Source organism: Schistocerca gregaria, chromosome 1, assembly GCF_023897955.1.
Source record: "Schistocerca gregaria isolate iqSchGreg1 chromosome 1, iqSchGreg1.2, whole genome shotgun sequence".
Classification (NCBI taxonomy): domain Eukaryota; kingdom Metazoa; phylum Arthropoda; class Insecta; order Orthoptera; family Acrididae; genus Schistocerca; species Schistocerca gregaria.
In genome coordinates, this window is record NC_064920.1 from 661,483,777 (window position 1) to 661,498,776 (window position 15,000).

At 37.5% G+C, this 15,000-nt stretch overlaps 1 protein-coding gene across 21 annotated transcripts in view; it reads right to left on the reverse strand.

Moving 5' to 3' along the window:
- Window positions 1-15,000, reverse strand: part of LOC126361861 (serrate RNA effector molecule homolog) — a 195,827-nt gene that overhangs the window by 136,918 nt on the left and 43,909 nt on the right. For 15 of the 21 annotated variants that reach the window (XM_050007828.1, XM_050007841.1, XM_050007839.1 and 12 more), the window contains one exon: window positions 3,212-3,346. The exons of the other annotated variants lie outside the window; for them this stretch is intronic. In XM_050007828.1, the coding sequence (XP_049863785.1) occupies window positions 3,212-3,346 (135 nt within the window). The remainder of the gene's footprint in view (window positions 1-3,211; window positions 3,347-15,000) is intronic. 21 annotated transcript variants of the gene reach the window in all.

The window sequence follows — 15,000 nt, forward strand, 5'->3', positions numbered from 1 at the left end:
CTTTTTGTAAAAAAAAAATATAAATCAAAATATTAATTAGTATTTTGAAAAAGTTATTAATTAGAAGCTATGTTTTTTTGTATATCCCTGGAAAGAGCATGCAAAATGCTGCAAAACGACACCTTTCCCAGTTCTCTAGCTCAATCAGGGGAGCTCCTGGGACAATTTCAAAAAGTCCGTTCACACATTTTTGGCTGGTTTTTGAAAAGTTTACATAGCCATATTTCAGGAATGGTTTGAGGGAAAATAATGAAATTTGGTATTTTTCTTAGTCTCAATGCCCACTATAAGTATACCAACTTTCAGCAAAATCTAAGTGGGTGAGGTAAAATAGGTGTGTTGATTTGACACGGAATGACTCTTTTGTCTATCTCTAATTACGAGCATGTGCTTCCATAAATGGAATTACGCCAACTATCTCCACAGGATAGGCATCAGTGACTCCCCTACTTGTACGTGCGGCCTAATACCTGAAGTTGACTTATATAGCCTACTCTTTTCGTGTGAACAGCATTGAGACAAGCAAGTCAGTTTGTGAAAGGGACTAAGCAACTTGAAAGCACCATTTTGATTCCCTACAGGCCCATTCACCTTAAAAAATGCTAAAACTCGCAGATTGAACTACTGTGCTGAGTGTAAACTGCACGTATAATCAAGTCTGTATTTCCTGGAGGGCTTCTCTGTCATTCTATGGCTTGTTTTTAAGGTGATAATACCATATTTACATATCTGACCACACCTTAATGAATCTACCGTATAATCAGAAGTTTACCTAGCAATTTTACTTTGAAACAAGTTAATGTATTTGCCTCCCCCCCCCCCCCTCGATAATTTTAAAAAAGTGTTTTTGGGGCTAGTTACCACAATACTTTGTTATGGTCTGTTATCAGTTATTTTGTGAACTACATGTTCTTGCACATGTTCTTTAATGATCAGATGTGCCATCTATGTAATAAAAATGCTAACTGCATGATTCATCCAACAAGTACCAATACAAAAAATTTAAAACTAAGCAGAATGACTCCAGTAGTTGGTGGTGTATAGGAAATTGTACTGGTAAATGAAATGTAGGTCCACATTATGCCCGCACACCCACTGTCGTCGCGACTGCACAGATGTCGCTTCCCTGTCCCCCTCCCCCCAGTCCGGGTAGCGGAGCTCATCTCAAAACTTTGTGTAGATATTGTTCCGGCTAGTTAAGAACCATTCCCTGTCATGTGCGTCGGGCATAAAACATCTCTGAATCACATTGTGAATCTAGTCATGCGAACTAGCTGTTGAAAATTGAACGCATTTTTCCTGAGATATTTCATACACTTTCAACCATGGCGGATCCAAAGACTGTTTTGTTTTTATTTTTATTACTCTGGAGTAAGATATCAATTTAATTCCAGTCTATTTTTAGTAATTTGTTTCCCTGAGTAATCTGATTTAGTTACTTTAGCAGTCTGTATGCATTCGTTGAATCCTATTAAATCTGTTTGTATAAAGGTTTATCAGCTTCCTTTAATAACCCTTGAATGTTCACAGATATTATTGTCTATGTATTAGCTCATTATGGAATTTAGTCAACACTGTGAATGTCTCACATATTTCTGTTTTACTGACACAATTAAGTTCTTAAATTAATGAGAGATGGCACTGGCGGATCAATGAAAGGAGAGTTGATCCTAGTGTGTATTGTTTCGGTATGATAACAGTCAGTAGGTACTATGTTCCTTCGTATACCTATCACCAAAGATATGCTTTCCCATAAAACTGTCCTTTGCCGTTAATGTCCGATAAATTATAAATATGTCTCTGGGCCTTACAATGTCTAAGCTTCTCAGTTCTCATGACACGATATTAATTATGGGTTCAAATCCTTTCAATGTCTGTTCAGCACAAGTTTAGTCTTTTAACGGGCAATATTTTTCACTTCTCGTTTATTACCAGAATCACCTTGACAATGAGCGGCAAAGGTACTAATGTGATAAGGTCCAAACTATTATCGGTCCCAATACTGTATAATCATTCGCATACACCGAATCACCTCATCACCTGTAATTGACTCCATCTCTAAATTTATCCCAAAATAATCTATTCTCCACCACTCCAATGTCTAATCCAGTTGTAAGAATGCAATTTAATTAGGCTTCTAATCCCAGAATTCCAACTACCATGGAAGAACTGCGAACACACTCGTCACCACTGGAAACAGAAACTCAAGAGACCTAACAATGCTACACATTGGTTTATGTGTTACATTCAAGACAAAACGCACCTCTGTTATGTCTTCCTTGTATTCCCTTTGTACTACTTTGCGTTACTCTATTTCGAATATCTACTCTTTGTAAAATTTTACCTAAATATTACTTCGAAATGCTACTACAGTTTTTTGGGGATTTCGTATTACAAAATTTAATCTAATACTGTTTCTGCATAACCACTCTAAAGAGTAGTTACGACATTCATGATGTAGAACTAGTTACGAGAAATCAGCTAAATAAATCCTTAAAACAGACTGATACAATGAGGTGTGCACATCTGATTTAACAGGAAACCTCTCCTAAATACCTTCAAGTGATGCACCACATGAATCATTTCACAAAGAACACTACAGCACCGATTGTGCACACACACAGCAGCACACTCATAAATTAATGTTCCTGCAAAGAAGAGACATAAAACCAATTATCACCTTCAGTTAACTCTACAGATGCTCATTTAAATACATAAAAAGCAATAATGAAGTTGAGTTCTCAATTTTCTTTTCAAGGAACAAGTGGTTTTTTCTTTCCTTTCGTTTCCTTTCCTTTCCGCCAGTTTTTCAACCTTGGTCTGTAAGTCACACATGACTGTCAACAGGAATATTTATTTCTAGTTGCAACAATAGTTAACAAAATCTACATAAAAACACATGAAATTCATTCTCACAGAATTTAATGTATGGGGTATTCAATTAAAATGTATTATAACAACAAGCACACAACCTTAAGGCACACGACACACAACAAAGTCTATAGCCCAACTTTTGGAAATACATTTATCATAAACCTATAAGCAGTGCATGAGTTAAAACTTTGAGCAACAGTTCAAATGATTAGCACCAGAAGTATGTTATGACAATACAAAATGAAAACTGCATGCTAAATTTAATCTTAAGCAATAAACCAACAGAAGCAGATCTTAAATAATACAAAATATCTTAAGAAACAATGCCAATTATTACCTTTGACTACTGGAGTGATTTCCATAAGAATGTTGTGAATTATAGCTTTCATGTGCCCAAGAGCCACCATAGTTTCCACCATACCCACCACCAGCACCCTCATGGCCGTATCCCCCGGCTCCTCTCCTGTCATCCCTGCCACCCAAATAACAACACTAACACAGCATGTGATATAAGCCAAGAATGAACACACAAGAAAACACATATATTTAGTGAAATATTGTCAGAGTGCACCATGATGTATAGAACACAGCATAACATGACTTTAGGTAACAAAGAAAGAGTTCGTTTATTTTACAGAGAAAGATATGAAAAGAGTGCAAGCAAGGTCGGTCTGAAAAGAATTCCATGAGAATAAAAAGAAAAGATGAGGTAGCACAGCACAACAAGAAGGGACCAAAACAACAAGTGTACAATTCAAAGATGAAGCTATGTTCAAGTCAAGTTAGATATGCCTCACATGTGAGCTTGGGTACCAGCATTCATAAGACTCTTTCAATTCTACCCACATTACAATACAATTTTAAATTATGTTACAAAAATTGCATAATACCCAAGCATCAGCATGACTCCTAAGCATATCAGACATTTCTATTTTCTTTCCACTAACTTGCTGTGTTACGCATCAGTTTACTCATAATAAAGCATAAGCTGTAACACACACAAAATTTTTACTCAATGCTAGAAGTGGGAGCAAGCACTTTTCAATTAAAAACACACACACACACAATGTTCACATGATCTGTAGAACATTTTGCAATTTCAACTGTGATAAGTTTAAAGAGTGAAACAATGTAGAAAAATTCCTAAACTTATTATTTAAACCTATACTTCAGATTAGTGCATACATTACTATGAAAATCCAACAAAAATCTAAAAGCTACCTTTTAGAGTCTGCTTAAAAATGCTAAAAACATGAAGAGATAAAATCCAAAAATAGCATACAAACTGAAATATAAGTAATAGTTTTCTGAAGCAATTGAATTATGTACTTGATGTGGGGAGTCACATAAAAAAAAGTGACTGAAATAACTCCTGAAAAGAAGGAGTTCTAAGAATTTCTGTTTTTCAATTTGGAATGTAGCAAAGTGGATCATTTCCACTTGCCACTTGAGTAAGTGGAGGCTTATCTCACTAGGTGTAAGATAGATACAGCCTACAGGAAAATTAAAAAGACCTTTGGAGAAAAGAGAGCCACTAGTATGAATATCAAGAGCTCAGATGGAAACCCAGTTCCAAGCAAAGAGGGGAAAGCAGAAAGGTGGAATGAGTATATAGAGGGTCTATACAAGGGTAATGTACTTGGGAACAATATTATGGAATGGAAGAGGATGTAGATGAAGACGAAATGGGAGATAAGATACTGCGTGAAGAGTTTGACAGATCACTGAAAGACCTGAGTCGAAACAAGGCCCCGGGAGTAGACAACATACTATTAGAACTACTGACGGCCTTGGGAGAGCCAGTCCTGACAAAACTCTACCATCTGGTGAGCAAGATGTATGAGACAGGCGAAATACCCTCACACTTCAAGAAGAATATAATAATTCCAATCCCAAAGAAGGCAGGTGTTGACAAACGTGAAAATTACTGAACTATCAGTTTAATAAGTCACAGCTGCCAAATACTAACGCGAATTATTTACAGACAAATGGAAAAACTGGTAGAAGCCGACCTTGGGGAAGATCAGTTTGGATTCCGTAGAAATGTTGGAACACGTGAGGCAATACTGACCTTACGACTTATCTTAGAAGAAAGATTAAGGAAGGACAAATCTACGTTTCTAGCATTTATAGACTTGGAGAAAGCTTTTGACAATGTTGACTGGAACACACTCTTTCAAATTCTAAAGGTGGCAGGGGTAAAATACAGGGAGCGAAAGGCTATTTATAATTTGTACAGAAACCAGATGGCAGTAATAAGAGTCGAGGGGCATTGAAAGGGAAGCAGTGGTTGGGAAGGGAGTGAGACAGGGTTGTAGCCTCTCCCCGATGTTATTCAATCTGTATATTGAGCAAGCAGTAAAGGAAACAAAAGAAAAATTTGGAGTAGGTATTCAAATCCAGGGAGAAGAAATAAAAGCTTTGAGGTTCGCCGATGACATTGTAATTCTGTCAGAGACAGCAAAGGACTTGGAAGAGCAGTTGAACGGAATGGACAGTGTCTTGAAAGGAGGGTATAAGATGAACATCAACAAAAGGATGAACATCAATGAGGATAATGGAATGTAGTCTAATTAAGTCGGGTGACACTGAGGTAATTAGATCAGGAAATGAGACACTTAAAGTAGTAAAGGAGTTTTGCTATTTGGGGAGCAAAATAACTGATGATGGTCGAAGTAGAGAGATATAAAATGCAGACTGGCAATGGCAAGGAAAGCGTTTCTGAAGAAGAGAAATTTGTTAACATCAAGTATAGATTTAGAAGTCGGGAAGTCGTTCCTGAAAGTATTTGTATGGAGTGTAGCCATGTATGGAAGTGAGACATGGACAATAAATAGTTTGGACAAGAAGAGAATAGAAGCTTTCGAAATGTGGTGCTACAGAAGAATGTTGAAGATTAGGTGGGTAGATCACATAACTAATGAGGAGGTACTGAATAGGATTGGGGAGAAGAGAAGTTTGTGGCAACAATTTGACTAGAAGAACAGAAGAAGGGATCGGTTGGTAGGACATGTCCTGAGGCATCAAGGGATCACACATTTAGCATTGGAGGGCAGCATGGAGGGTAAAAATCGTAGAGGGAGACCAAGAGATGAATACACTAAGCAGATTCAGAAGGATGTAGGTTGCAGTAGGTACTGGGAGATGAAGGAGCTTGCACAGGATAAATTAGCATGGACAGCTGCATCAAACCAGTCTCAGGACTGAAGACAACAACAACAACAACAACAACAAGAGTAAACGAATGATAATTTTTCTTTCCTTTTAACAATTCAATTTAGAACAATAATTACATAGTAAATATCAAAACTACCCCAAAAGCCATGTTTGCTAATTTCTCATCATACAGAGAGTAATTTGTGTTTCACTGATTACTCCACTGTAGCTAGTTTCACTGAGGAACTTTTATTTCATCAATACTTATCTCACGCACTAAGACTCCTTATTACAGAAATGTGAGAGATTTTGACCTAATATTCAATAATTATTATGTTATTTTAATCTAAAGATTTCAGCATTTGTATAAAAATGTAATAATGAGTACTGTTTAAATCTGTTAAGAAAGTAGAACCAGATTAATTTATATTTGAATTTGTGACAGGTATAAGGACATTTGTTAATTAATATGTTACTTACTAAAACTTCATCAAATAAGAATTTTTAAATAATTTAAGAAGTATTAGTATACACTTCAACATATACTAGATGTAGAATGATGAAAGAAGACATGAGGGCATTCTCAGTTGAAGGTAGTTAAGGAGTGGTAGTTATAACTGGATAAGTTTTAGAGAGATAGTTGTTGAGGGGTAAGATTCCGAGAGGTAGTTGAAAGATAATTGGAGGCAACTGTTGATTCATTGTGAGATAAGTCACAGATGTGAGTTGATAATAGGTGATTGGTACATAACTGATGCATCGCATTTGGACTGACTAGCACATGCCACTCTGTTAATGAAATTTTGTCAAGTTTAATAAAGGCACATGTGAAGTTCTTGATCAGAAATCTACACAGTAATGACACTGCAGCAAGGAAATAATTTTTTGTGACTACAAGTAATTAAGTGTGTTAAATTTTTAGGCGATCAAACACAGATGTGATTATCATCATGAAAAACTGCCAGTAAAAAGACAAGGATCATTGTATATTGACTTTGTTATTTATAAAAGATCTCTTAACACGAATAGTTCAATTAGAACAACATAATACGCTGGAACATTACACCTTCTGGTGCTTAGATAAGATTATTCCACTGCTCAAAAACAAGGAATATACAGAGCCACTACCAAGAAAGAACAAATTTTCAGAACTTTCTATTCCAAATTTCTCCTTGGAAGAAATGAAGTGAAATAATTACGTTCACTTTAAACACAAATAACAGCTATGGTTGTATATCTTTCCAAGATGACTTTCAATATCTAGGAGCTGTCTGTGATGTCAGAAACTCCACCATGTACTGAAACTGTGCACCAGCTTAATGCCCCGTACGTCTGTTCAAGCATCTGTGGTCACCGTTTGAGCCTACGTTACAAAAACCTACACAAATTGGTATGTTACAGGAACATGAAATTCTATTCTATCTACAAACAGTGAAAAAGAAAAGGCATATCATCATCATCATCATCATCATCCGGGACCTAAAGTTGGTTCACAAAGAGAAGAGAGTGGGCCCCAGCAGTTCTGAATCAACTAAAGACAGTCCAAGCTAGATGACTTCGAACCGCTCATGTCCATCTGCTGCCCACCTCAGCTATCTAATCTAGGACCTCACTTACAGCAATTACAAAATAAGTGTTGCGCCATGTTTTGTTGTGTCACTCATGAATACGTCTATTGCTAAGTGTCACAGCAGTTCCTGGCCTATCATGGACAGTGCCAGATACACTTTCTATCCATCAGTGTAGGGCAAGTGGTATTACTTTGTGTGGTGGAGCAAGAAAAATAGCTAGTAATTCCATTAATGCTGGGAGCAGGAGAGGAAAAATGAAGAGTTTCCCCATCCAGTCCCTCAGCTGACGAGATGAACAATGATATGTGCAGGCGCAAGTTTAAACACTGTGAGAAGAGTTTGGAAATTTTGCAAAGATAATTCTACGAAATCACAAACTGCCAGCAAAAAGACGTACATCTTGATTCAAATTACTCAGTTTGCCAGTACTTTGGAATTGCCTTCCCATTTGCCTGAATTACTTTAAAGTGATAATTCTGTTTATTGTGTGAAATCACCTTCATTGACTGAAGGAATTCTTGGCATTGATTCCCTTGTTTTTGAAACCATACAGGCAGTTGTGACACCCTGGTACCATTTACCCTGGTGGGCAATCATTTACGAATGGCAAACAAAAAAGAATTTCCCACATCCACTACATGACTAAAGCCACAATAGCAACATGAATTATTGTCACAATTTAAGTTTTACTACTTCCTCTTTTTAATTTCGAACTGTCTGTGAGAACTAATACGGGAGTAGTAGCAATAAGCACCACCACTCAACATAAAACTATTAATTTCCATTTCATGAATACTGTTCAGTTTTGTTACATCCCTGTTCATGTTTTTACTTTTTAGAGGTGCAATAGATAGCAACTGACAGCTGGTATGGAGGTCAATATATGAGACAATTGACACCACTTGGAGTGTAAACTGGCATCCGAGCGCCACTGTAGAGCCAGCACTGCTTGAAGCACGTACGACTTGTTCCCCTACCTGTGCCTGTCACTCCTCCGAAGCATGTGTGCTCGGAGTCAGTCGGTGGAGCTGGCTTCCTAGAGTGCACGTCAGGAAAATTATAAACTTGCCAATTTTTTGTTCTCGCAGTTGGCAGCACTGTATGTCTGCTGGTAGTTCCTGGACAACAATAAGTTGTGATTTAGGTGTCTGGGAGTGTTTGTTATGAACATATGGATGTCCGTGTAAAATTAAGTATATGTCAGATTTTTTCAAGTAAGTGCAATATCGATATATTTTATGCGTCCCAATAATGGAACAATGGCATTGTTACACTATCATTTATTGTTGATGTGCCCTTTTCTTGTATACATGTATTATACAGAGAAGAATTGCATTTTACGTTCTTTATGTCTGCTTTTTTCCCATATTCCATTCGAATTTTACGATTCCAACAGGATAAAAACATGCCATGTGGACTTACACTTGAAGAAATTCTAGCAGAACTAGAGAACTATCAAAGGAGTGATGATGAAGATGATGATGTAGAACTGGCGATAATTCCACCCAATGCAGATGTAATAACAGATGAAGAAGACATTGACAAAAATGTACTGAACAATGAGTCTGTTGTACAAGATGTAGCCGGCACTTTAGAGCTCATAATCAGTCGAGATGAAGTTAATGCTACAGTTGTACCTGCAGAAGCCAAAAGAGGGAAAGCATTAGGAGATAGAGCAGAAAATGGTACGTTATCTAGAAAAAAATATAAATGGTATAAATGTCAACCAACATACACAAACACTAGTGAACCATGGAAGAGCAACGAACATTATGTTGTGGAATGTCTAGCAAATAAGACAGTGTCCCAGGTGTTTGAGGATTTTTTTCTGAGAAACTAATGGATACTATTATCGAAAAAAGCGAAATCCATGCTTGCCAACATAACAAAATAAATTTTCTGCTAACCAAAGAAGAACTAAAATCATTTATTTGCATACTACTTCTGAGTGGTTATCATAAGCTCCCCCATGAGAATATGTACTGGGAACAGGCTCCAGAAGTCAGTGTTCCTTTAGTCTTCAACTCCACGTCAAGAAATAGGTTTCGGGAAATAGAGAGATTCATTTATCTCAATGACAATTCCAAAATAGACAGAAACGACAAGACGAACAAACTGAGGTTGTACATTGAAATGCTGAAAAAGGAATTTGGTAAATGTGGCGTATTTCATTCAGAACTCTCAATTGATGAAATGATGGTACGTTATTATGGCAAACATTCAGCTAAAATGTTCCTGAGGGGAAAGCCTATCAAATTTGGATATAAAATTTGGTGTCTTACAAGTTCCAATGGCGTTCTTTATAATTTTTCGCCATACTGTGGCAAGGCTGACAACAAACAGAAGCCAGTAGGTGCAAGGGTAATAAATGAACTAACCAGCATGATTCCAGAATCAGAGTATCCGAATTATAAGCTTTTCTTTGACAACTTTTTCAGTGTTGACACACTGATCACACTTGGAAAGAGTAAAATGAAAGCTACAGGAACAATAAGAGAGATCCGAACTAATGCATGTCCTTTGATTGACTCCGAAAGAATGGCAAAAGAAAAGGAACGAGGTTTCCATGACTACATGTTTGACAAAGAGAACAAAGTTCTGGTTGTGAAGTGGAGACAAACCAGTATGTGTAGTGACAAATTACAGTACTATTACTCCTCTGAGTTCTACTAAAAGATACTCATGGGCAAAAAAAAAAAAGGAAATCTCTGTTACAATGCCATATCTTATTGGAGAATACAATGCCCATATGGGTGGCACAGATCTACTGGCAAGCAGATATCACTTTATAGGACGAGGATCAGGTCAAAGAAATGGCGGTGGCCGATCCAGGAAATCATTTCATTGTGCCAAGTAAAACACAGAAGAGATATGCTTACTGCAAGAAAAAAACAACAAAAATCTGTGATAGGTGCAATGTTGGTGTACACGCACATGTTTTGCTTCATTTCATACTGAATAGACATTCAATAATATTAAAACATTCTTTATTTATTGTTTGTGTTGTTTCTTACAATATTATGCATGGAGAATAAGGTTGTGAATTTGGATAGCGCATTTGGCCAATGTCCCAAAAATGGGACAGTCTGTAGTTTTAGTTCTAACAAACTAAAAATTTTCAAACAACTTTTTATTCAATTAATCACTCAATGTAACATATTTATGTATAAAAGTTTGCAAAAAATGATCCGATAGAGTTTTGGCCAGTAATGGGTTAAATAAAGGGGTATACACGGACCAAGAGGGGGGAAAAAAACTGGATTCTTCCCAGATTTCCCAGTTAAAGCTACACAACCTCCCAGGTGAAAACACATTTTTCCCAGGAGAAAACACACACTTTCTGTATTAAGTGACTGTATACTTTCCCCCGGAATTCTAAAACCTGTCAATCTTTTGAATGGTAAAGGTTTTATACACTGGCGCAGAAGTTCGTGGCACTTTAGGAAATGAACCCAGCCAAAAATAAATAAATAAAGAAATTTGGAAACATTTTTGATGCATCGCAACAGTACACTGCATGTTTTTCATATTACAAAAGTATAAATACAAATTCCACAAACCACAGCACATTAGTTTCCGAAGCTTTGAAATCAAGATTGTGATGCAGAGTTGTCAGACAAACATACCTTACATCACATGATCTCGCCAGCCTGACAGCAGATATTCAAAGCATAGCACATGTGATATAGTCAGCCAATAGCAACATCAATGTTAAGTAGTGCAAACATGCAAACAGGAAAAGTTAAGGTTTAATTAATATACATATAGTTTACCTGCAAGACAAGCTAGGCTTTCACTTATAATATGGGTCTTTCCTGCATGTGTTACCCTTTAAGACGTACCAAACACAAATGTGCTGGTAAAATTTTAAATAATGATGTAAATGCGTATCTTTCTGGGCCAGAAGAAGATGAACCCAAAATTATAGAACTATTTGCTCCGATGGAATATTTTGAAAAATGGACATGATTATAGCTGATAAAATTAGTATTTTCAGCATGAAGTAATTTCAAAATGCTGTTACAAATTCAAAATTTAATAGAAAAATTTCGGAGTTTAAGTTGGATACATATGCCACGTATTTTCTCTGTGAATACATTGAAATCTGAAGAATAATACTAAAGGAATGTGTATCAAGGCTTGGAATGGAATTTTCTTTATCAGTAATATATTTGAAGTTTAATGAATAATCACTCTTTAAGCACAGTTAGCAACTGAATTATTTTCCTAGTGGTAAATACTTGAGCTCCCATCTGTAAATGATTCAGTTTTCAGAGTTTTGGATTAATATTGTGGGGAAAGAAACAATACAAAAATGTAAATCACATTTTTATCTGCGTTCTCCTAGGGGCTGACACCTTCATCCCTTTTCATCAAAAGCAAAATTAGTTAAGGCAATTTAGTATTAAAACAGCAGGTCCAACTGGATTTTAATTAACACTGTTAAAATTACAAAGAGAGAGAATGGCTGGCAAACACTGTCTAGAAAGTGCAATATTCCCAGTACTGCAAATGAACATTTAAAAATAGAAAATATTAATCCTTACTTTTGAAGTTTACATGTTCAGTCTACAAATCAGTGAGATTACTCAGATATATCCCCTCTCGTCCTCATAACAGGTAAGACACTCTTAACTTGGTTTCCGAGCGATCTAACCACCAGCTTCCAAGTCCCTAACGAATCCCTTCCTCCATAAAGAAGTAAAATGTTCCAAAAGGGAGAATCATTTTTTTCTACTGTTAAGTATTTAAATTAACAGCATTGGAATTTTGCCTCCTAAAGTCACGTACCAGAAATTTTATTAGTTTAAGTTTACTAAACTAAATTTTCTGCCTGGTTTTTTTAAACCTCAAGTGGGTGCACCTACCTAAAAAGGTGTGTCAACCACAAATAAAATTAATTTGCACCACTCCATTGTTGTTTCACAACTGTGAGCCCATACTCATTCCTTCATTATTGCTTGATCGTGCTGTCATGCGTACAAGGGACCAGCAGCAAAATAAAATAAACAGCGGGCACGGTGAGAAAAAAATTTACAGTCCGTACAAGAAAATGACCCAGGTTACGAGCTATCAGCACAATCTCGTATGGACACAGTTGTCCAAGAGATAATTAGTAATCAAGTAAGAGATTAGCTGGGATCTGATGCAGCTGTTTAGGCCTTTGAGAAGCTCATTACTGTGGGGTAACACCTGCCCGTGACACAATGAACCTTTATTTCATCGTTGCAAATACACCTCTCAGGTTTGCTGCCGGATCATATTGTGTAACTCACACAATATTTCATCGATGCAACTGCTCGACATCATCAGGTAGCTGCTGCCGTCACTGCTGCAAGGCGCGACTGGCGATAATCGTGAGACAGCATCAAAATTTATCATGCCAGTAGCAGGCAAAACGCATGCAGGGGAAGACGCTTGTAGTTAGAGGGAAGTGGTACTCCTGGTGCGCTATGAGCAATGACTGTGCTGCTGGACACACCTGTGGTTAATGACTGAATTAAATCTCAGTAGTGCATTGCATCGCGTAATGAATCTGTTGTTCTTGTTTTCCGCATTTTGATTTAATGGCAGCCAGTGCTGGATTCCAGGTGGCGCTTAGCTAAAAACCTGAATCCCTGTTGATAAGTTCGTCCGCCGTATGTATGTGTATGGCCTCCTTAACAACACAGTCCCATAAAGATGATGCTGGGGATAAAATTACATTGTTTTTGTAAAACAAACGAAGTCCCACGTCCAGGCAATGCTACGCTACTTCAGATTTATCAGGTTGCGTCAGGTGTTTATGACGATGATGCTCAACGCAATGTTCTAACACAGTTAAACATGTCTGCCCAATATAAGATTTTCCACGTTTCCTAAGGCCAAGGTCGTCTTTGACCGAGCACAATAAATTCCTCAATTTTGCTGGTGGCTGAAGAACACACTTGATTTTGTGCCTTCTGAGGATTCTTTCTATGGATGTCATTTTATCATTCATGGGCGTCATTGTCAGAAGAAAAGTTGATGATACACTGGGACATAGCATCTATCGGAAATCAACTCATACAGAACTATATTTGCAGGTCACAAATTGTCATCACCCTGCACAACATGGTACAGTCTTATGCTCTTTAGTGCAAAGAACACATGTGGTCTCAGATGCCGGCAGTCTACCTGGTGAGCTACAGCACCTAAGAATGATATTCCAATAGAATGGCTATTCCAATAGGCAGATACGCCATGCATTCCGTTCTAAGCCGAGATGTATGTGAAGATGCAGAGGCACTAACTGCAACAGCGTTCTTGCCATATTTTAGCAGCATGTTTTCAAGAATATAAAGAATCCTCACAAAGGCAGGGTATCAAGTGAGTTCTTTGGCTGCCAGAAAAAATGTGGAGTTTATTGTGCTCAAAGACGACCTTGGCCTTAGGAAACTTGGTGTGTATAAAATCCTATGCCAATGTGGAAAATTTTAAACTGGGTGAAACATCGAGTCAAACACCATCATCATACAGGCCTGGGGCAACCTGTTAAATCTGCAGTAGCGGAGCATTGCCTGGATGTGGGACTTCGTATGTTTTACGAAAACTGAAACTTTATCCCCAGAGTTATCTTTCTGGGTCTGTGTTGTTAAGAAGGCCATACATATCTGTACGGCGGACAATCTTACCAACAGGGATGCAGCTTTTCAAATAAGCACTGCCTAGAATCGAGCACTGGCTGCCATTAAATGAAAAATGGGGAAAACAAGAACATCCGATTAATCGCGTGATGCAATGCACTACTGAGATTTAATTCGGCCTTTAATCACAGGAGCGTCCAGCAGTGTGGTCATTGGCATAGCTCAAGTGGAGATGGCCTTTTTGCGGCTCCCAGCAGGGGGCACCTGCAGCACAGTTTTCCACCAACAACAAGCGTCTTCCCGCACAAGCATGTTACCTGCTCCCGGCATGATAAATTTCGACGACGTCATGCGATTATCGTCAGTCATGCCTTGCAGCAGAGACAGCAGTAGGTACCACCACCTGATGATGTCAAATAGTTGCATCGATGAGATAGTGTGTGAGTTACACAATATGATCCGTCGGCAAATCCGAGAAATGTATTTACAACAGATCCTTCGAGAAAGTATGAAAACTCTTATTTCATTGTTGTTTAAATAAACAATGCTTTAGCTCCATATTTATTTTATGCAATTATTTTACTTGATAAATTAGTTTTTGTAAAAGTGCAGTGTGAGAAGTTGATATACAAAGGTTCCTGCATTACAAAAATTCAGTGAGTCAAACAGAACATTTACTTAAAAATCAAATAGTTTAGTCTCTGCCAGCCACATAAAAGCTCACGCTCCATGAAGTTTACACAAACAGTACAAACTGCTCATCTATGACGCGGACTGGTAACACAATAGGATAT